The sequence below is a fragment of the Temnothorax americanus genome, unplaced genomic scaffold (genome assembly GCF_048541705.1).
Source record: "Temnothorax americanus isolate GAGA-0224 unplaced genomic scaffold, ASM4854170v1 Scaffold15, whole genome shotgun sequence".
Classification (NCBI taxonomy): Eukaryota; Metazoa; Arthropoda; class Insecta; order Hymenoptera; family Formicidae; genus Temnothorax; species Temnothorax americanus.
In genome coordinates, this window is record NW_027509286.1 from 2,454,388 (window position 1) to 2,476,414 (window position 22,027).

The 22,027-nt window shown below is 45.1% G+C and overlaps 1 protein-coding gene across 2 annotated transcripts in view; it reads left to right on the forward strand.

Annotated features, from left to right (window-relative positions):
* Psq (pipsqueak) overlaps positions 1–22,027 on the forward strand; it is a 53,289-nt gene that overhangs the window by 10,594 nt on the left and 20,668 nt on the right. The window contains exons 1-3 of one of the 2 annotated variants that reach the window (XM_077402123.1): positions 10,406–10,455; positions 10,697–10,841; positions 11,557–11,721. In XM_077402123.1, coding sequence (XP_077258249.1) covers positions 10,421–10,455; positions 10,697–10,841; positions 11,557–11,721 — 345 coding nt within the window. In that variant the 5' untranslated portion in view covers positions 10,406–10,420. Of the gene's footprint in view, positions 1–10,405; positions 10,456–10,696; positions 10,842–11,556; positions 11,722–22,027 lie in introns of those variants that run through there. The other variant, XM_077402124.1, reaches the window with a different exon arrangement.

The window sequence follows — 22,027 nt, forward strand, 5'->3', positions numbered from 1 at the left end:
CCACAATGTAGAAAGAAGAAAAGAGGTCACAGAGAGAGAAAGAAGATGAGAGAGATCTCTCCTCGCTCCTTTTTCTCTCGCGACGCGCATTGATTTAAAAGTTGAAACAAGTAATATAAATATTATAAATATGGAGAATTATATAATTAAAATTAGATTAAATGATTCTTTAAATGATTCTGCTCGCGAACATAATTTTCATAACGCCAAAAGGAATCTTAGCTGATCTAAAGGATCTTTTGCCACGTATAACGTCAAGATATTTTCTGAAAGCTTCTGAAGATATATCGACCAAATACACGCGCTTGAAAGAAAGTTAAAGTTATAAAATATAATATATATTTTATATTTAACACTTATAATCTTCGTTCTTCCGATTACAATTAAAAACTGATCAGTTTTTCTGAGAAAACCGATAGTTCTTGCCCGGCATCGGTATTCTCAAGATTATATAATTGCACAGCATATCACGGCATGGAAGAAATATCTAGTTTCTTTTCGCCTTTCTTGCTTCTCCCCACGTGTCACGGATCTCTCTCGCCGTTCTCCTCGCCCCGTGAAATGAAATGACGGTTCCGGGTGCGTCCGTTCTTTCCATCTCGCGAGGAACGTCCCCGTCGCGTCGTTCCTTTCTCTCGCCTCTCCTTTCCTTCCCTTCAAAAACACACGCGCGCGCAGAAACGGCAGTGGCCAAAGCAAGAACGGAGCCATATTCGCAACATGCCCGCAGAAAATCTATGAAATAGTAATGAGACAGTAGTTTCCATCCCTCCTTTCATTCTTATTCATCCAAGTCTTCGGATTTCGAAACCAAAAATTAATTCATAACTTTTAAATTTTCAACGTTCGGATTATCAGCGGTTCAGTAACGTGTTATGAAAAATGAAAATTTTATTATTAATATAAAATCTCCATTTTAAATTTAGTGATAAATAATGTTTTCTCGTTTATTTTGCCACTTTAATGTCAACTCGACAGAAGAGATATCCACACGTCATTTTTTTTTTTAATATTAAGTACCTACAGTCAAGTCTCGGCAATTAGATTTTGGCGAAGGAAGAATAAGTGTTTACGGACATAATGGAAAGTCCCGCTGTTGTTCGGTTTTCTGGAATATATACCTTGTAACGAAAACTTAAACCGGTGAGGGCGAAGGGAAACAGGTGAGCGGCCGAGAGAGCCAGACGCTCTCGGAAAGGTGAACGGAGAGAAACGAAGAAACGAAGGGCATTCGGAATGTGCGCGGTACTGTTATGCCTTACGGTATACAAACAGAACGGAAATTAGGACCAAACGACGTAAAGTCCCGCTGTTCATCGTTTGTTATAATCATCGTACAATAGAATAATCTATTTCCGACAGAGAACTTTCGTTACATTCTCTTATTCTCGCTTTGTCCTCTTATTTAAGACGGTTTAGAATTTCGCAAATTTAAGGTCAAACTGAGTGCTAAATGCTGCAAGTTGACAACTGACAATTCGGGAGTTCCGAATTGAGGCTTAAGAGTTGAAAGCTATAAGGATTAAGAATTAGACCTGAGGTTTAGGACCTGCAGAAATGCGGAGCGCGGAGAATTGGAGTTGAGATTTAAAAGAATTCGAGGATTCGGGAAAAATTGAGGATTCAGAGTTACGAGGGGAAAAAGGAATAAATAATTGAAAATTTATACTTGTCAAACATGTCAAATTACATGAAATCGTCGATGATCATGCACGTTCTTTATCGAGCTCCTGCCACCGACATTTCTACTCGGCGACGTTCGAGAGATGAAATGTTAACCGAAAAACGAGTCGGTCGTTCCGTGAAAAAGGAACGGACGGTCGCACACAATTGCAATCGTTGCGGGGGGAACGTGGGAAGATCATTGATGCAAACCCGGCAACGCGTATGGGAACGCTTTTTACATCGACCGAAAGACATATCGCGCTGCCATAGCCGATTCCTACCATTCCTGTCCTCGATGCGAGTTTCTTTCGGAGAGTAACGCGCCTTCCACGAAAACGCGAGAGTCTCGAATTGAAATCTGATTCCTCTCGATTATTCGAGTTTTTAAACAAAATCCAAATCTTCAACAAAGATGCTTGGATACGTTTGATATATTCTTGAGGAAAATTTTTTTTCTTAAAACTAACATAGTGGCGTTGGAAACAATATCTTTTTAAAATAATATGCATTATACATATGATAATTATTTGTAATTTAATATAATATTTTTTTCGGCGTAAGAGTTCGAATCTTTAATATTTTTTAAATTAAAATAGCATTGCAAATTTTAACATAGGATTCCGTGTAAAATTTTGCTGGTGACTGCAAAACTCTCAAATGAGTTAATTCTTTCGCATAAATGTGTTTGCCAAGATATACAAAGATACAATTTAGATACTGCTAACAATTTTCATTTTTTTTTCCAAAGCAAAATTGGATTTCGGTGATACTCTAGCTCAGATAACAGTCAGTCGGCAAGGAGTGAGTCTCGATCTCGTGTGTGCCAAATTTTAACTCAGGTCTTCAAGAAAGGTACGGCCCGAGTTTCTCTCACCATCAAGATCCGCAATGCAGATATTTTTTTTTCTGAGTCTGCGACATTAGTATTGTGTTTGCATCGAGTGTTGTATCGCGGAAAATATTGGGGTTGAAGAAAGATGGTACTGAAATATCTCAAAGAACAAGTTTATCTTATGGTACGTAAATTGGAACTCGTTGCGTTTCTCTCCCTTTCTCATTTTAATGCAATTCTTCTGCGTCTGCCTCTCTATCTTCATCTTTCTCTCCCTTTTTCTTCGTTTTTCCCCTTCCGACAGAAGTAGACTTAACGTCTCTCGCTTTTTCGAGACAAGGGAATCGATCGGGGAGAGAGAAACCGAGTACCAGAAAATAATTGAGATCGTGCAATTTTATAAATTCTTGCCTTGCCATTTTATCGAGCGAAACTCTTGTCAAAACTCGCGGGAAAACTGAGGTCTTCTTTTCGCATTCTCTAAAGTCGTCCATGGATCGATCATGCTTGTTTTTCAAATATTTTTCAATTATTTCAAAAATTCTCCATGATTAATTTTTATCATATTGTACTACATTTAAATATGAAAATATAAATTTTTAATAAATTGGACTTTTTCTCTTTCTCTTAAAATAACTTGCATAAAAAATTGCGCATTAAAAAAGACTAAACCAAGATTGAGACAAAATAGAAATATAAAGTATACATGAATATGGATTTTCATTGTTCGCGTAACAAAGATAATAAATCTGCTACTAACTCTTTAGTTAGTACGCCATAAGAATTTTCGACAGCACAGTAATTTAACTCGCAAAGTATAGAACATTTTCGCGTAACAAGAAATCTCGTATGGTTGAAAGAAAGAAGCAGTATTCTACCTTGTTTTCTCAGATGAAAATATTTAATAGAAAATCGTAAAAGAGCTCAAAAGAAATATTTGCGATGGAGGCAGATAAGAGTATGCCGTATATGCGAGCGTATACTTTTTGCAATGTCAATTTCGGCGACACGTTGTACGCCGCTGAGGTCCCGCAAAAAGGCAGGTAATGAAAGCCATGCGTTTCTAATCTCGAATGTGTTCTCTTGTTCTCAAAAGCGAGACACTGAAAAAAGTCGACCTGGCCCTATAGACTTTTCTCTCTCTTTTTTTTCCTTTTTTTTTAAGATCATTGCTGGACTATATGCGTTCGGGGGTAAAGATGTCCGAGTCGGATTTTATTTACGTTCAATTCGGGAGATAATCCTACAAAAGTAATCCTCGGTCTATACCGTCCCTCGCGGCCGAATCAAATTGACATTTATATTATACATCGCCGAGAAATTCCGGGCTATCATAACAGCGAGGTCCGAGGGATCGCGGCGCGAGAGAATATAGTACTTTATGCAGAATCCGCCGGTCGTCATGCAGATTTTATTAGTTCCCTTTAGCATCCGCATCTCGACGAAGCTAGGAAGGAAAACCTAGCGACAGAAGAGGGACGACGAAAGAAAAACTGCGAAAGAAGACAACGGAGGAAAGTCTCTTGGAAGATTCCAGTCCTCTCCTCCCCCCCCCCCTCGTTTAGAAACGCGAAATAACACCGGAATGGGGAAAACGGGGACGCGAAGGAGAAAGAGGGGGAGCGGTCGTTTCCGTTTGCGTTTTCCCAGAGAAAGAGCCGGTTGGTCGTCGTCTCGAGAACGATGGCCGCGAAAGGGAAAAATCCGGGAAGAAGCGGCGAGGAGGCGACGCGTCGATAACGTTGGAAAAACGTAAAAGACGCTAGGCGGAGAAAGAACCGGCGGATCGAGGAGGCGTGATGAGGAGAAGGAGGAGAGGAAAAAGGTAGCTGGGTCGGTTGGGGAGGGAACGAAACGGAAAGATAGATAGATGGATACAGAGGGGGAAAGAAAGAGCCAGAGGAGAAGAAAAAGAGACAGCAGGAGGGATAGAGCCAGACGGAGATATAGGAAAGAACGAGGGAAAAGGGGAGGTTGTCTCTCCCTATCGTTGGGGTGAGAAGAAAGAGAGAGAGAGAGAGAGAGAAAGAAAGAAGGGTGGCGTATAACCGTGGAAGCGAAGGGGCCACGAGAAAATAGCGTCTTAGGCGTGGGGGGAAGAGGGAATGAGTAAATGGAACCAACGCGCGCGGCGAAAGAGGGAAAAGGCCGGGAGAGGGGTGGAAGGAGGTGAGCGGAGGGTCGTGGAAGAAGCGATGAAACGACCGAGAGACAAGAAAAAGGAAGGCGAAGGACGGTGAGAGAGACGGGACGGGTCGTGAAATGGATGAGAAGGTCGAAGAAACGAAGAGAGAAAGAGAGAGAGAGAGAGAGAGAGAGAGAGAGAGAGAGAGAGAGAGAGAGAGAGAGAGAGAGAGAGAGAGAGTGGTTGGAATTGAGAGGGGAGAGCGGAGAGAAGAATGAGGGTGGTAGAGAAGGTAGGGGGGTAAAACACGAAGAGCGAGTTCGTCTACTCCGCGAATGGCAGAGGGATAGACGGGGAAAAAGAAAAAGGACATGGCGTGGCAGGGAGGCGAGGTGAAATTGGACACAAAAAGCTCGAAGAAAAATTGAGATGAATCGTGGGAGGAAAGATGGAATGGCGGTTGCTCCCCCTCTCCTCCTTTCCCGCGGCAAGAGGGAAAAAACCCGTGCTTCTTCGAGGCTGGCGAAAGAAAATGCGAGCGTAAGGGATGAGAACCGGTCCGCTAACGCTTCGCTTTTTCGATTTCTCTTCTCGATTTTCTCACGGTGCCGCTATCTCTTTTCCCTTAATCGTATAGAAACAGGCTGCTTTTTTTTCTACTGCTTACAATTGAAATTTACGCTTGCGACAGTTTTTTCCTCATATTTTCTCACGTATGTGAAATATAATTTTGTTACAAAGTTAAAATATCTTTTTGGAAATCTGACTTTCTAGGGAGAATAATGCCCGAATAGTGCCTATTTATTTTATTAAAACTAATTACGACTACCCCTATTTTGTATAATAAAAAAAATTATTAAAAACTTCAGAAAAAACTTTAAAGAAAAGTTAGACTCTATTAATTATATTGAAATTCTAAAAATAGAATATTAACTTCATAAATATCTTATAATATTATCCCGTCTCCGAGGATTCCATCTTCAGATTATTCTTGCAGAAACGCTCATCTTATACAGTTGAATTCTCCTTTCATTTGCTCTTTCCTTTTTTTCTCTCGAACCTTTGCACGTTTTTAATTTCAACTTCTATTTTAATATAATCGCTATTTTATGTCATGTTATCCATATATTTATTCCAGTATATAATTACTATACAGCACTTGCGTTTTCTGTTTGCGAAAAATGTAATTTGAGAAATTGAATTCTCTTCTTCTCGCGCAACACGCGCTTCCTGATCTCTGCTGCTCAGACTCTCGGTTTACCGTCTCTCAGGAAAGCGGCGACTTTCTAACGCGCCCGAAAGATTAGCGTGCGAGCTAACCGGGCCTCCTTCCTTCCTCCTCCGTGAACGTATTTTTTTTTTTTTTTTTTTTATTATTATTATCCTTCTCTGTCGTTTCGGTGTCGTGTCGCACACCGAGGAGAGATGCGCCGTTTCCTTTCACCCTCTCGCGCTTTCGTTATATACACACACGGAATCGAGGTAAACGCGCTCGCGTTCCGTCGTAAATTCGCAATCTCTCCCGACCGTTTTTCGAGCACGCCGTTGTCCTCCACGGTTCTTCGTCATCATCAGCGACTTCCTTCGCGTTCCTCCTCTCGCGGGTTTCAGTGAAAGTGACAGGAAAATCGCTCGAGACGGCCGCCGCCGCCGCCGGGGCCGTAACTCCCCGCGGAGAAACCGCGGGCGAAGTGTTGAGAAAACGTATCGATGGTTGCGATCGATCGCGATGCTCGTCGCCTCGAATTTCCACCGAATGCTCAATATACCGAATTAAAATATCTGAATAATTTAAAAATAGTTTCTTACTGAATATTACCATTTTTGTTTCAAGATCTACATAATTCATCTTCGAAATACGCGTATAAAATGTATTTACTTATGCACATTTTTTAATATGTAAATAATATGTAATTTATGATAAATTATTTATTAATTCCTTATAATTTATCGTAAAATATAATTTATAACATATGAAAGAGAACATGAGAAAAAAATTTTAATTTTTTATTTAACGCTTAATACTCTCTTCTATAATAATTTTCACTTTTTCCATCTCTCGTAAAAAACGAAAATCTATACTTTCTATAGTTTTGCATTTATTACCGTGGATAAAAAAGTCCTTTTACAATTATGAAATTCAACTTCTCGTTACATTGGGAAATCTAGGCAAATATATTAACATAAATATGTGTTTATTACGTACGCAAATGCAAACAGCTTGCTAATTTCATTAACATAAATAATAATTTACTTTGTTCTGCCTGCGACACATAGTGTGCAGGAGCGTCGTAAACTTTATACTACTGCGCCGAGTTCATCTCGCCTGCTATCCCGTCTCACTCCGTTTCTTCACGTTGCGTTGCATCCGGTTTTCTCCCGGTTCTCTCTCCGCGGCCGCCTTTAATTGCCGCGTCTTCCTTCTTTCACTCAATTATCCTCCTCAAATCAGCGCGGTTGGCCGTGTCGCAGGGGGCTTAAAACAATGTTACTCAAAAACTAGGTGAGCCACTTTTACGCCGCGCCGCGATCGGATCGCGCCTCGATCTTTCCGGCTATTCGCCCGCGCAAATTATTCCGTCGCGGGTAACACGAGTGGAGTGTAGAACGAGCGACAATCACGGGATGTAAGAAGGCGGGATCGTTTTCGTGTAACGCGATCAAAACGCCGTGGATCTTCCCGGCGCGGTGGTTTACTCGGCGCGGATTATTCCGTCGCGGATAAAACGGTGGAGTACCAGAGTACGGTGAGACGAGATATAGATGAATGGTGGAATATGTAGAAACCACTTTTACGCGACGCGATGAAAACGCAATGGGATCTTTACGCGATCTATTTGTCTCTGCGAATTATTCTGTCGCGAATAAAGAGACGGGATAGAAAAAGGAGGTCGTAAAGCTTCCAGGCAAATGACAGAATTATCGTTATTCCTTTTAGCTGAAAACTCGGAATCCTTTAAATACCCATATATGCACCATTAAGAGGAACCTTATTCACATAAAACATTCCTGCTTTGCGATATTTAATCTTACAGGTGAAATAAATGTAAAAGGTTGCCTCGCTAAAAAATTTTGCTATAAGAAAACCTCTGATCCCAGACTATATTTATTTTCGTTTTATTAAAAAAAAAAAAAAATACGAGGATTACGCAATTTATTAAGAGATTCAGCTGCTGGAAGACTCGAGAAGTGTAACACTGCAGCCGAATATGTTAAACGTCTCCATCTATCATTCTCTCACTCTGAAAAATATCTTTTTATCAACCATCTACGGCATATCGATAAAAGTTAAAATCGGAAATGGTTAGGAACTCTGTTATTATCGGCTTAACAATCGGCGCTTTCCAGTTTTTCCCTCCTTCCAATTTGGAAAATTGCTGCAGAGTTGTAAATCACAACGCAAATTGCGACACGACGGATTAGATAAATCGGGAAAAGAGGCGAAAAAAGGAGGTCGAGAAATTAACGCCGGACGATTGATTATCGTCATTCTTTCCCGTTATCACGAATTATCAGCGCGTCTTCGCGGTCGGCACGCCAGGTAACCCAATTTCGCGATATCAATATGCGCACGTACCTGTTACGCGACTCGCGTGTCTATGTGCCGCGCGACACGCACGCATAAACTCGCTGCAATGTATAGGCACCGAGGCAATCCGCGGCGGCGTCGTTTCGATTTCGCGAATAGATTTCAAACGTACCCAAGTTTCTCCCGCTCGTTGAAAAACCTTGCGAAACGACGTTGTTGCGCTCTCCAAAATAACGAGAAAACGCAAGAGATGTCCGACGAAGGTTTTTCCAGCACTTTCGGAAATATCGATACAGCTTAAGAACTTTGAAAAAGAATTTCAGATGTTTAAGCTTTACGATCCCGAAGTTCAATCAATTAATTTATTCAATCTCTTTTAGAATCGGGGGGGGGGGGACTGAAAACGGACAGGGAATTACTTCAACCGGGATTAATTGAGTTACGTCGGGTAACGAGCCTTATACGCGAACTTTGAGAATTCCATTAGTCCTATAATAGCAAACATTCGGAGTAGGTTGAAAGCAAATTTTAGTTGATCCGATTGAAATTAAATGAGCGCCGTTTCTGGAAAACGTTTCTAGAATTTTTCGGAAGTTCGGCACCAATGCCGCGGGGATCGAGGATTCGCCGTTGGTGATTTCTCGCAATAATCGATCACGCAGGTGAAACAGCACGCGCGCGTACATACTCCGCGAGTATAGATATAGAGGTCGACGAAGTAAGTGCGTCAGGTGCGCTCACGTACGCTCACACAATCGTGCGCGTTACCTGCGAGCGTTCGCAGGTGCGTCCACATCGAGGGCCCTCGAAGGATAGCCGGAGAAACGGCAGATGTTACGAACGTGTGCCGGCCAATGGGAGGTAAAAGGGATGACGAAGGGCGAAGAGAGAGAGAGAGAAAGTAGAGAAGAACGGAGTTTGGAAGACAAGGAGTTAGATTGAGAGGAAGAAATGTATTTATTTACGCTCTATTTGCACAATAAAATGTGATACGTAAAGAAAAATTGGAAAGTCAACATTTACGTTGGTGGCCAACGTAGCGTTTTTAAGTAATCGTAAATTGCGAACTGAGAGACGAGGATCAGATAAGTGAGAATTCGGAAGTTAATAGCTAAAATTTTATAAAAGTGATAGTCAACAATTAAGAATTGAGAAATATTAAGCGCGCGTTGAAGACGATCGCGTTTAGGTGATTAATTTCGAGAAGAATAGATCTCTTTGCAGTTTCTATATAAGCTTCATAAATAGCGACATCGGTAAGGCGTCCCGTGTCGGATCAGGTGCCCCATCAAGGATAATAGGAGCGAGAGGTGTCGCGAAGATTTTCCAGGCGTTCTTGGAGAGCGCGCGCGAGCGAGCGGATGAAAGCCAGCGCACGAGCGTCGAAACGAGCGCGAGCAGCAGGAGAAGGAGGAGAGCCGGGAGAATGAGGGGAGAGAGAGAAGGCGGCAGAAGGCGCGAGCTTAAGTTTCCCTGTTATCGGCGCACGTCTAAGCAACTGATAAAAGACCGTGTTCCTACGGACAGATAACGGGGCGGAATGGCCCGGTATAAAGAGTCATAGATAGAGGCAGATAAAGCACGGTCCACGGAACAGGTGAATGTCGCGACGTGGGCAGACCAACGCCCGTACGTACTCGCGGCGCGTGCCGATCCGCCTGGCGATTCCGCGCGATCACCTCTCTTTTCGCGTCTTCGCTCGCGCTCCCGATCCGTCGACGGCCAAGTTTCTCGATCGATCGGCCGTCATCGTCGGGATACCTCCTCGCGGTCGCCTCGTGGTACGCGAAAGTGCATTCCTGGTTTCTTGTGTTCCCGCCGCGCGCTCGCGCGCGCCGCGCTGCGCACCGCAACTTCCGGAAATAACGTTTCCCCCGCGCCCTTTCTTCTTCCTCCTTCCCCTTTCTTCCCTTCGTCGCTTCCGTCATCCCCTCGCGCGCGTCGCCGCCGCACCCCATCGCCGATCTTCTTCCCCCTTTCTGTTCCCGTATATCTCTTTTTTCCCCTCTCCGCTCGTCTTATTCCTCTCGTCTCCTTCTTGTTTCCGCCACCCGCGCTTCGCCGCCCCCGCGGCATGTGGAGAACCCTTATATAGCTACCTATCTACCCTGTCTCTCTTTCTCTCTCTTTTTTTCCTCTTTTTCTCTCTCTCCCTCTCTCTTCATTTCTCTTTCGCGCTCGCGTGGATACCGTCCCCCGTCCGGTACATAAAACCTCTTGGAGATATCTTCTCCCGGCGACCGTAGCGGAAAAAGAAACCCAATATTTCATGGAGACAGATCGTTATTGGGGCGTGCACTACAGGTACTGTCCCGCTCTCTGCGGATCGATCTCTCGTGGCAGAGGAAACGGTACAACGGGGATGACTATCGCGGCTTGGGAAAAAGGCGGGGAGGAGACGGGGGCTCTTCTCGTCGTTTCCTATACGGCGGGTCGTCGTCGTCGATGACTTTTCGATGAATCCGTCGACGCGAGGGAAAAGCCACTCGGGGGGAAAAGGAAAAAAAAGAAGCACTCAATCGATCTTTCTGTTTTTCTGTTGCAGCGGCGGTATGGCCGGGCAGCACTACTGCCTGCGCTGGAACAACTACCAGTCGAATATGACGTCGGTGTTCCACCAGCTCCTGCAGACCGAGGCCTTCGTCGACGTCACCCTGGCGTGCAACGAGGCCTCATTAAAAGCGCACAAGGTAGGCTGGTGTACGTGTACGGAGAGAGGAAGAGAGAGAGAGAGAGAGAGGCAAGGAGATAGCGCGACCACGATCAACGGCGCTCGCGGAATCGAACGTCAGACCTCGATCCAAGAAGAACGAGAAACTGCAGCGTCTATGACAAATTATTCCCGGCGTCTCACGCGATAAAAATTGTGAACACACAGAAAGTGTCCGTATTAAATAAAAAAAAAATCACATTTAGTACAATATTTGGTTAAAAATATCAATAAATATCTGGCGTCGATTTGAAGCGATGCCTACGTCAATCGTACCTATATGTCTCGGTTACTCAAAGTCATCAAGATTGCAAAGCAAGACGTGTAGCGGATAATCGCGCCTGCGCCTCGACCCGGCATCGATCCGTAATCATTCGCAACATTTTGACACTACCGAAAATATTTATATCGGTGCGTGGCAGTTCTCGAATAGTAAACGCTTTCTGATTCTTAATATCTTGATAGCTAATTGAAACGTCGATATTTAACTTTGAACATGGAGAAAACTCGTACGATGGAGCACTCGGTAGTTCCAGCACGTTTTCGAGGAGCAAAGTGGAAATAGTCGCACCTGCACGAACGCGCTTCTTTTGCATTGCTCGGTACCTACCTCCGCGTGTTGAGATTTAATCGGGATCGTCGACGCGTCTACATGTCTGAAACATTTTTGTTATTTTTTTCTATGCGTGTTCCAGGTGGTGTTGTCGGCCTGCAGCTCCTACTTCCAGAAGCTCCTGCTGTCGAACCCCTGCAAACACCCGACGATCATCATGCCGCAGGACGTCTGCTTCAACGACCTCAAGTTCATCATCGAGTTCGTCTACCGCGGCGAGATCGACGTTTCGCAAGCGGAGCTTCAGGTGAGTGCGCGAAGAATAAGGTCGATCTTTCGCCGCGTTCGTCGACCGACGACGCGATGCGACGTCGCGAACGACGATTTCTCTCCTCGAGTCGGACTCGTATCCGACTTGAATTTTCGCCCGACAAAAACCGAAACGCGACAGTGCCGCTCGAAGGGTATCGATGACGCGAAGCTATAAAATAAGTCTCTTTTTTTCCGCCGCTTCTCCGAGTTACAGAATGACTCGTAGCTGGTTCTTGTTTCAGAATGTCGCTACTTTATTGATTCCTTGATTATCACGATGAGATTATATTCCCGTTCTCGTACGGCAATTTTTAGGAAGATAAAATGTCCATTTAAGAACGTATAAAGCATATGTATATAATACACAGGAACATTTAAGGAAACAGCTCCGGTGATAATTGACCGTCATCTCGCAATATTTGAATTGCTCGAATCAACACTGTTAAACTTGTAGTGTCAAATTATATTTGAGTCATTTTGAACCATTTCTATAAGTCGCCACTGTTCCTAGTCAATATACCTATCGTTAATTTAACTAAACCAATGAAGTGTTAAAATAATAAATTTTGACACGCACACATGGTAGTTAAAAACAACATATTATTTAACTCAAGGTATTGATTTAAATTTTATTTTAAATTTTTTTTTAATATTTAACAGAGAAGTATCGCGATGCTGGTGGTCACGGCTCGTAATCATTCCAAAGTGGTACCAGCCGTGACTCTCTCGAAACGCCCGCAGTTGACGTTTCTTCGGGGGGCCCCTGGGTGCATCGCAGGTTCCGAAACGTTCGAATCGCGGTGCGCGTCACGATATTAAATAACGACGAGCGCGATCGCTTCGTTTTATCTTATCGCGTTATTACGACGCACCGCGAGAATCGTATACTGTTATGCGTCTTACGCCGCGAGATCTTTCGCCAAATCGATAGCGGTTCTGCATGGAACGGATACAAAGAAGAAAACGCTCAACGAAGAAACGCTTTCCACTGAAACTGACGACATATTAACATTTTACGAATCGATCGATCTCTTCGAATTGCGAATATCTCTGTTTTAATTATCTGCATTTCTTTTTCCTCTGCGTGACTCCGCGGGTTCTCCGTGCGATGATCGCGGAGATGAAACTCGTTCGCGTGCATCGACGTGCTCGAAACCGGCGAGAAAGTACACCGGCTTTTTCTCCTTTTTTTTTCTTCTCGAATGACTTAAGTGCCTTCGATCCTAGTTCGGATTTTTTTAGCACACCTCTGGAATTCGTACAGCGCGCAGCGGTAAGAGAGAGAGAGAGAGATGCCGAGGATACTTTCTCGCCGGAAACCGTCCAGTTACCATCTGGCAATTTCTAGCTAAGGTCTGTAAAAATATTTCTGAAAGAATCAATTTCAACGTATATTCTTCAAACTCTAAACAGGACCAATAACAAAAGTTGAGGAACTTCTTGATTGATACATTACGATCTCTTTCGGGATAAACTACGTTTTATCGGACGTAGATATTATCGACATTCAGTACCCTTACCGACCAAATAAGTCTTCAATTCCACGGCGGTTAACCACCATCGTATCGTTACCGACCGCCGGAATCTCTGCGATTTTCTCGCGGATCCGTTTTCGTAGCTTCAAATGGACTGCAGCCTAGAGTTGTGGTGATTGCTTCGAAGGCTTCGATATTCGAACTTCGACACTTCGAAGAATCAAAATTATAAATTATCCTCGAAGTTTAACGTGTCTTCAAAGCTTATAAGTTAACTTCGAACTTGCAATGTCGGGTCCGTATTCATTGTCTATTCTTATTTGAAGACCGTCTTAAGTAATGTCTTGACGCTAATACGGCTCTGTGATTGGTTTATGTTTATGACATCGTGGGGTCTGAGCAGAATAGCTGATTTATATAATTCTAGGACGTTTTATGCTTCAAAATTTTTGTTTTTAGTAACACACAATACTGTTTTGTGTTCAAGTCTTACAATTATTAACACTTTGTGCATATATTACGTACGAGACGTGAGACCCAAGACAGTATTGTGCGTTACTATAAACAAAGATTTAAACCATAAAACATTGTCTTAAAATTATAAATCAGCTATTCTGCTCAGGTCCTATGATTGTATGTATGTACATATACTTAAAACAGTCCGACTATGAATACCGGCCGAAGAGTAACAGCCTTACTACCGACGGCGGATGTTCGCTGCTTTACCGATTTCCGCCGACAAATTCTCTACTTCACGGTCGGTAAACGGATGTTCCTTGGCCGGTCATATCCCGCTCCGGATTCCCGCTGAATTCGTTCGCGCGGCCGCCGTCGCCGCGTCGCGCTCCGCGCACGCCTCTCGTGCGCGTTCGAAATGCCCGCTCCGGCCGCGGCCGGCCGGCCGGCACGCGCGCGGGTCGCTTTTTCGCGGAGTCTCGACGATATCGCGCGCCGTCCGGCTTTATCGTCGCGACGTGCGCGCCTGAAAAAACTTTTTTCCCCGCGGTCGCGACGCGTCCCCGCGTTCACGAGTTTGTGTGTGCCACGTGACTGTGTGTCTCTCTCGTGCCGCCGAGTGCCGCTCCAGATTTTTCCGCGCGAGAGGGGAAAAACCCAGGTATATCTCGCGGGCGGATAAGATAAAGAGCCATGCGGATTGCCGGCCTACCCAAGGATGTCTCGCCAGTAGATAAGAGGTACGGCGCGCGGCTGCGCTACCCTTCCGCCGCCGGTTTTCTTTCTTTCTTTTTTTTTTCTTTCTCGACTCTCTCTCTCTCTCTCTCTCTTCGCGAAGATACGCCGTTTTCGCGCCGACACGACGGACCGCGATTTATCGCGGCAAGAATGTAACGTGCTTCGTAGGATAGACTCGTTGTTCCAGCGTGATTGTTGACTGTGAAGTCGTTTTGAGTAACGCGAGACTCGAATGCGGCTTTATCGCCGCACAAGAACACGAACCATATATTCTTTTATCGTGAGAAAATTGCAGGAAATGCAGGGAGTGACAAGAATTCATCATTCGTCAATAATCGCGACGTAAATTGTCCGTATTAAATTCCGTTTAAATAACGAGCAAATATCGCGGACTGATTGCGTTGAGAATATATCGTTATTGAAAATATTGACTAAATTAATGCTATTTGGATCCGGAAACTTTACGAAAATAATTATAATGACGTATCTTTGGGATGCGTGCGCGCATTATCCTTGCGTTTCGGGTTTCGCGCGATAATTTATTTTGCACAATTAACAAATTAGTTTCAGATTGTTCCTAAATTATCGAGAATAATTCCCAGCGTTGATTTTATTACGTTATATATATATATATATATATATATATATATATATATATATATATATATATATATAGTTCCATTCAAGACTGTCACCGCGTGGGATTTATTTTGCGAATTTTCCGCGTTGTCGAGGCTCGTTTCTAACTCGATAAGTAGAAATAACATATGTCTGCACGAAATACTGGAATTTCGTCGAACTTCCGGCGATTTATCGCATTCCAGGACGGTATAATTTACTCGTAAACGACTTTTGCGCGCAACCAGCAATTTTTTTAAATTTTATCTCAAATTTGACGAAAGGAGGAAATAAATATGTGCGATATATTAATTGCATTGTAATGTTCCTTTTACAAATTATCGAAATACAATAAATTAATATTCCGCTTGCGCGTACGTATAATTCGTTTAACCTAAAAAAATTTGTTTTCGCTTTAATTCTCACGTTTTTTGCCTCCAATCTCAATCCGGGAACGGGCGTCTGAATTTTTTTTGCACAAATGGCCACCTGGGAAACTTTCAGACTTTTACACCCCAATTAAAAATCATTGTTATTAATTACATGTATAGCATATTTTTGATTGTTTAATAATTTATTAATATTTGAGAACAATATGTATACAGATTTAGACAAAACAAAAGATTTAGAAAAACAAAAAAGGCATTAAAATTACTGTGATGTACACTTCTATTTTTTTTATACTAACGCGTAAAAATCACACCAGCCCCAGGCGCCCGTTCACGGATCAATCGTCATTAATTTACGATTGTTGATTTCGATGGAGCATTGCAGTTTTGTCAGATAACACGGTTTGGTCCAAATCGAGCCCGATCGTTTCTTCTCGTCGCGGAATCGCGAGCCGGGCGCGGAAAACAGTCGCGACGCGCGATTTATCGGAAAGCCGCTCTCTCGCGGACGGGAGATTATTTTCGCCGTTTCTCGCGCGAAACGAAGGGGACGCTTCGCCGGCCCGGCTATTTGGATCGCGCGCGAGACGCGGCCGGACGACGAACCTGCACGGCACCGTGTGTTTCGGGCCAAATTTAAATCTTTCTAGCCGACAAACACGGCCCCCGGGTCGCGCCGAGTCGTCGAATGCACGATCGCGTCGACAAGCGACGTATTATACTTATACCTACTCGTTCGTCGCTCCTCGTCGCGATTGATCAAAGAACGAAGCGTCTTTGCGAGAGGAAACCCTCGCGCGAGGAATAAAGTGCCTCCATCTTGACGTTTATTTCTACTGAATTAATTTATCACCGATAAATGAAAGTATCTTTGCTCGATGTTTCGTCGGGAACGAGAGACGAAGCGAAGCGTTCTGGACTCGAGTGTCTGAAAAGAGCCGAGAGGTCCCCGCGCGTGACAATAAGCAGACCGTAATTCCAGAATTTGTCAACTGGAACCCGGTTCTTAAATCCAGTCTTCTCAGTAAAAAATCTTCAAACTCTCCGAAATTCAATTTTCCATCCCCGACTCGCGTCAGTGTGACGTAAAAAAAAAAAAAAAGAAAAAATGGGACGCATTGACAGGATAAACGCCGGATTTCTCAGCGCAATTTTACGTTCGGCCGATATAATATAAACGAGCAGCCCGGTCGCGGACGGGAATTCGCGATCGAGGAAGGAACCTATTTCGCTTTTTCACGGGCGCGATTGTTTGTCGCTCGCGCCTTCTCTCTCTCTTTCTCTCTTTCTCTCCCTCTCTCTTTTTCATTCTCGACGCGGACCCAGCAGACTGTTTGAACCGGGTGATTGAATATTTGCGTCCTGCTGTCGCGCTCCCTCGGTACCTGCGCGCGTGCGAAAACACCGGCCGGTGAGACCCCGCGGTCGCGAAGGATAGCCCCCGACTCTCGTCATTTCGCCGTTTTTACCTCCCTTTTCGCCCCGCTCCGTCAAGCGGGACGTGCCGGCACGCAACGATGCTCGCGCCCGTGATTGGTGCCCCTCGTCGAGGTGCTTACTCGACCCGAAGCCGCGTATCTTGCTCCCAGGATTCGCTCCCGGCGCAATTTCGGCCTGCCCGCCAGCCAGCGACACAAACCGATCGTATCTACGGGGTGTCTCTAAAGCAACGATATATATTCCGAATTTTAATCGATAGGCACTGAAGAGCGTGGGGCGACTCGACGACGTCCCATCACGTTCTGCTCATAGAAAGTATATACGATACTGCAAATTTATGCATAAAAATACTAAAATGTTATCCTTGATGTATAAAAAGTTAAGATACTTTAAACGAATTTTAACAAACTTTTAATTCGAGATTTTTGTATAATGAAGAGACGTCTGGGTTGAGGATTAAAAATACAAATTAAATCTCACAGCGTCTGATTAATGAGAAAACGGACTGAATAATTTAAAGTAACTATGTCCGAGTCATTATAATATGTAACGGTATGTAATCTTGGGACACTCTATATACGCGACATTCCCAAGTCCTCATGCCGTACACTCGGATTAAATTGAACTTCTCTGCTCCGTATATACTTCCACTTTCCGGTGGCAATCTCGAAGCTCTTATTATTTTAACATTATTTTCTGTACATTTTCTTGCGCCCAGCAAGAAGTGCCGAATGATTATAACTTTCACGTCGTACAAATTTTATAAATCAATAGATTGCGTAAGTACGGTTCGCTTCTACTATCTAAAATTAGTTTTCGAAGAGATCGCGATCCAAGAAGAGGCGACGCAAGTGCATCCGCATGCGAGAGGCCCCGCTATTACGCTGGCGATCGCGACGCGAGATGCATTCCGTATTCCATTTTCGGAGGAAAGTCCGCGCAAAACCGTCGACTCCGTCCCTCGCTGTCCTTGACACGGCAGTGAGACGACGACACGCGAAGAAAACGCGTATCTCGTGCGTGCATCGCGCGCACCGCGCGCACCGCGCGCACTTGTATGCACGGCCGATGTACATACAGGGTGTTTCCGAAGTCCGCCTATACGATCCTTCTCAACGGTTATCTCGAGTAGCACGTGTCGTCGTTTCTTTCGCGCGGTTCTCGCACAGAAATACCTTATTATCGAATTGTATTATTAACGAGAAAGATATCTAAATCCAGAAGAAAATATTTATACAAAGAGTCTATGATTGGTAAAACTTGGTCACAATATATACAGCTAAATAATATTTTTTTTATTGAGACCACGGCATTTGATTTTACGTCGTGAAACAGGTGATAGAAACTCGTTTCGCGATCATCGATCGAGGAAAGGACATCGCGAAGTCGGCTCTAACTATTCCGACGGCCTCGTTCTCGATCGGCGTATCCTTTCTACGACCAAAAGAAACTCCCGCAACGCGCGGCGCGGGAGGATGGAGGGCGAGGGTAAAAGCGGAGGCGCGTCATTGTTCTCGCTCGAAGCGATTTATTTCGGTCAGTACAGTTTCTCAGATGTGTTACAGACGCCGGAAAGATGATCCTACGCTCGTCGCGTCGCGCAGGGAACGTTATCTTTCTCGTGAGAAATCGTTATTAACCGATTCGACTTCTTGATTCTCGAACTTTTATCGAATTTATTTACATCGAAGTGATAACAGACACGGCGCGAAAGAATGCAATAACGAGCGTGAGGGTGGTGACTGAAGTGATGGAGGGGGGCGGGAGGGAGAAGAAGGGCTACGAAGAGATTTACCGAGTCGAAACTGCAACGCGGTTTAACCCCCGAAATTCACGATGTGTCGCAGATATTGGCGGGACCTGCTACGTGAGAGATAATCGATACAAGGGGGTAGCAACGCGACTACTGCGAGACGGTGTAGCTATATGTTTTAACTCCGCCGGATTTAATCAATAATCGTAACGTTAACTGATATTCACGCGACGCTCTTCGCGGCGATCGCCGAGCGTCGGTTACCCTGTTTTTTCGTCATTTTCGCTCGCGTTCCGTGCTGCCCGATGCTGTTAACACAATTTTTGTTACGTATATCTGCAGACAGCGCGACAGAAGTCAACTCGAATCGCGAAATTATCTTTATTTTATTCTGCCTTTTATTGACTGTATATATGTTTTAAGGAAATAAACTACAAACTTCTTGAGCGATTCTTTAAATTAATTTTAATTACTTCAAGGCAGTCTTATAGGAAATTACTGTATTTTTTATCAAAAATACGAGTACCTTTGTATGCTAGCTTAGTTTTTATAAAATTTAACAAACTAATTACTTTATTTAGTTTTAATTATCTCATTATGTTAAACAAAATTAGCGAAGAAAACGATTACCATTGCAAATGTAATTAATTGAAAATGTTTCGTTGAATTAAGTATTTTTGCATTTATATTGAAGTCAATCAAATGTGACACTATATATCAAAAATTGTTAACTATAATTCTGTAGTTTTATCTCTGCTTTGTGCATTAAATAATACTAGCATCAGATAATTAATATTATAAATCCATTAGTCCTAATTGATTCTACACAAAACTTTACACTTTCTATGTATTCTCAGTCTTTTATAATACATTGTGCAACAATTGAATATTGCATGTGATATCCATATGTAAAAGTTTATCAGTTACACGCATTAATATTTATCATCTCATCGTCGCGAGAAAGCTTCACGCAGTCATTTCAAATATCTCGTACGAAGAAACGTACGGGAAAGCGGTATCGGGTAATGTCACTTCTTCATAGCGAGCGAGCAAAAGTGTTGAATGCCCTTAGTTAAATTTAAGCGTCCTCGTGTGCAACGTGCATCCGCGATGCAGCGTGCGTCTCGCGTCACGCGGCCGCTCGGCCGCGAATATCCGCGCAACGGTCGTGACCGTTTCGTCGGAGCCGCCTTTTTCGAAACCGCCGTCTGCTCCGCTACCGTTGCTGGCTGCTGTTAATCGGCGCCACGAGCATTCTGCGACCGCTGCAGAACGCTTTCGTAGCGGGCGACATCGATCGCGGATGGTGGAACGCGCGCTCGGCCCAAAGTACCTCCGGCTATAGGCGACCGGGCAGCAGGTTATCCGCGTGAGACGGGGCGACGAAACCGAAAATGGAGAGATAGGAGAAAAAAAACAGGGAAAAGGGGGCGAAAAGATAAAAGACGAGGGAAAGAAATCACGTAGGTCCGACTGAGCTTACTCGCGCGACTGTACCGGGTGTCTGCGTCTCGTCGCCGGTCCAGCCGCCGTGTCTCGAGAGAAGAGAGGAGAAACGAAGGGGGGATGAGCCCCGCTTAAATCTCGGCTACGAAAAAGGGGCCCGTTGGCGAACGCGTTGTCATCGACGATGTATCTAAGAACGGAACGCATCTTCCTCCCCTTTAATTATGCGATATTTAATTCCTTTGCGTATATGATACGCTCTCTTTTTTATACAATATATTTTTTTGCACGTAATAATAAATATAAATGATTAATTATGTATCGTGAAATATTGTTTTCAGCTGTGTGCTAGAATATGGAATGTGTATAGAAAGATGGAGGAAGGAGAAGTGCAAGAAAACAGGGAAAGTACAGGGATCAAAAAACGACCCTGATGCATCCGGCACGTCTTATAATAGATCCATTTCTTTCGCTCGTTTTCAAGCGGAGTACGTTTCGAGCTTTCCCTTTCTCATTCTACTCTCTTCGCCGTATATATACGCGCGACTGATAATACTGCTCGCCACGAGGGTACCGGGGCGGCGCTCTGTAGGTCGCGGAATGATTTCATGTCCGTAGCCTCTCCTTATCTCCCTTCCCCCGGCGGTCAACCCGGCTAGAAGAAGGGTAGAAGAAGCAAAACGTAAAAGAGGCGGAAGAGCGGACAGGCAGAAGGAAGACGAGGCGCGCGAAGAAGTAACCGGAAGTAACGGTGAAAGAGAAGCGGATTCGGCGGACTCGCGCGCTTCCTCGGCCGACTGTACCCGCGGTTTCTGCAGCGCGCGGCGGCGTGCATGCGTGCGTGCGCGCGGAATTGCACGCCGCGCGGCCCCTGTGTTTGTGTACGCGCGTGCATGCGTCGCGTCGTGTGTCGTTGCACGCGTGTGTGCGTGGCGAGGGCGGGAGGAGAAGAAGGAGAGGGCCGTGCGAGAGCGAGCAAGCGAGCGAGCGGCTGGAGCCGCAGATTCCCTTTGTCCGCGCAAGCTCTCTCTGCAACAGCCCACGACTCCACGTCTTCCCTACCCCTCGCCCTCCTTCTCCTGCTGCCGCTGCGGCCGCCGCCGCCGCTGCTGCTGCTGCTGCCGCCGCTGCTTCGCTCTTCCACCCACCGTTCTCCGCACGCCCTCCGGCACCCGCCGCCCTCTGCCTCCCTTCTGGACCCACGGTGCGATCGCGTCTCGCTCGCCCGCTCGCCCGCTCGCTGGCTTCTCCCTCGGTCCTTCCTCTTGCTCGCCGCTCTGCCGAATCCGTACCCTCTCGCGCGCCTCCACCGCTCCTTCCTCCCGCCGCGCCGTCTCTCTGCCACTCGATCGCTGCTGAGTCGAGTCAGCCCGACGCAGGGACGGCCCGAGGGAGGAATGATCCGAGGGCCCGTCAAGGGCGCGCGGAAGGGGTAATTCGATCGTCCCCGTATGTCCACCGGGCCGCTCCGGGGATTCGAATTATTAAACTACGCGATTCCCTCCCGCCCCCCCCGCCCCTCCCCCTGCCCGCCTCCCGGCCACCCCGTGCGTCTCGTGATACCGCGATTTAACGTTGGATAACGGCCCCGATGCCCGCCGACGCCCCCACTGCAACTCGTGTGCGTTTGACGCGCGTTTGAAGATCCCTCGAAAGGTTTTTGTCCGGAAGGGGTAAAGGCAGATCCGCTCGTAATCCTCCTAACGTGTATTTTTACACGTGTTCCCCCCCCAAGACTTTCCGCGGGAATTCGAAACCTAAGGGGCTAAAGGTATAAGGTTTCCTCGAACGCCGGATTTTCTCCGCGTTCGCGACTCTTGAAAATGTTCCTCCGTGAAGCATAAATTTTCAAGTTCCACAAATTGCCTGGGGGACTTCAGGCTTCTCGCTACATTAGAAATTAACGATCGTTATTACACGGATATAGCGAGCTACTCTCCGTGTGGCACATATTTCGTGCTGCAACCTTTTCCATCTCCAGATATC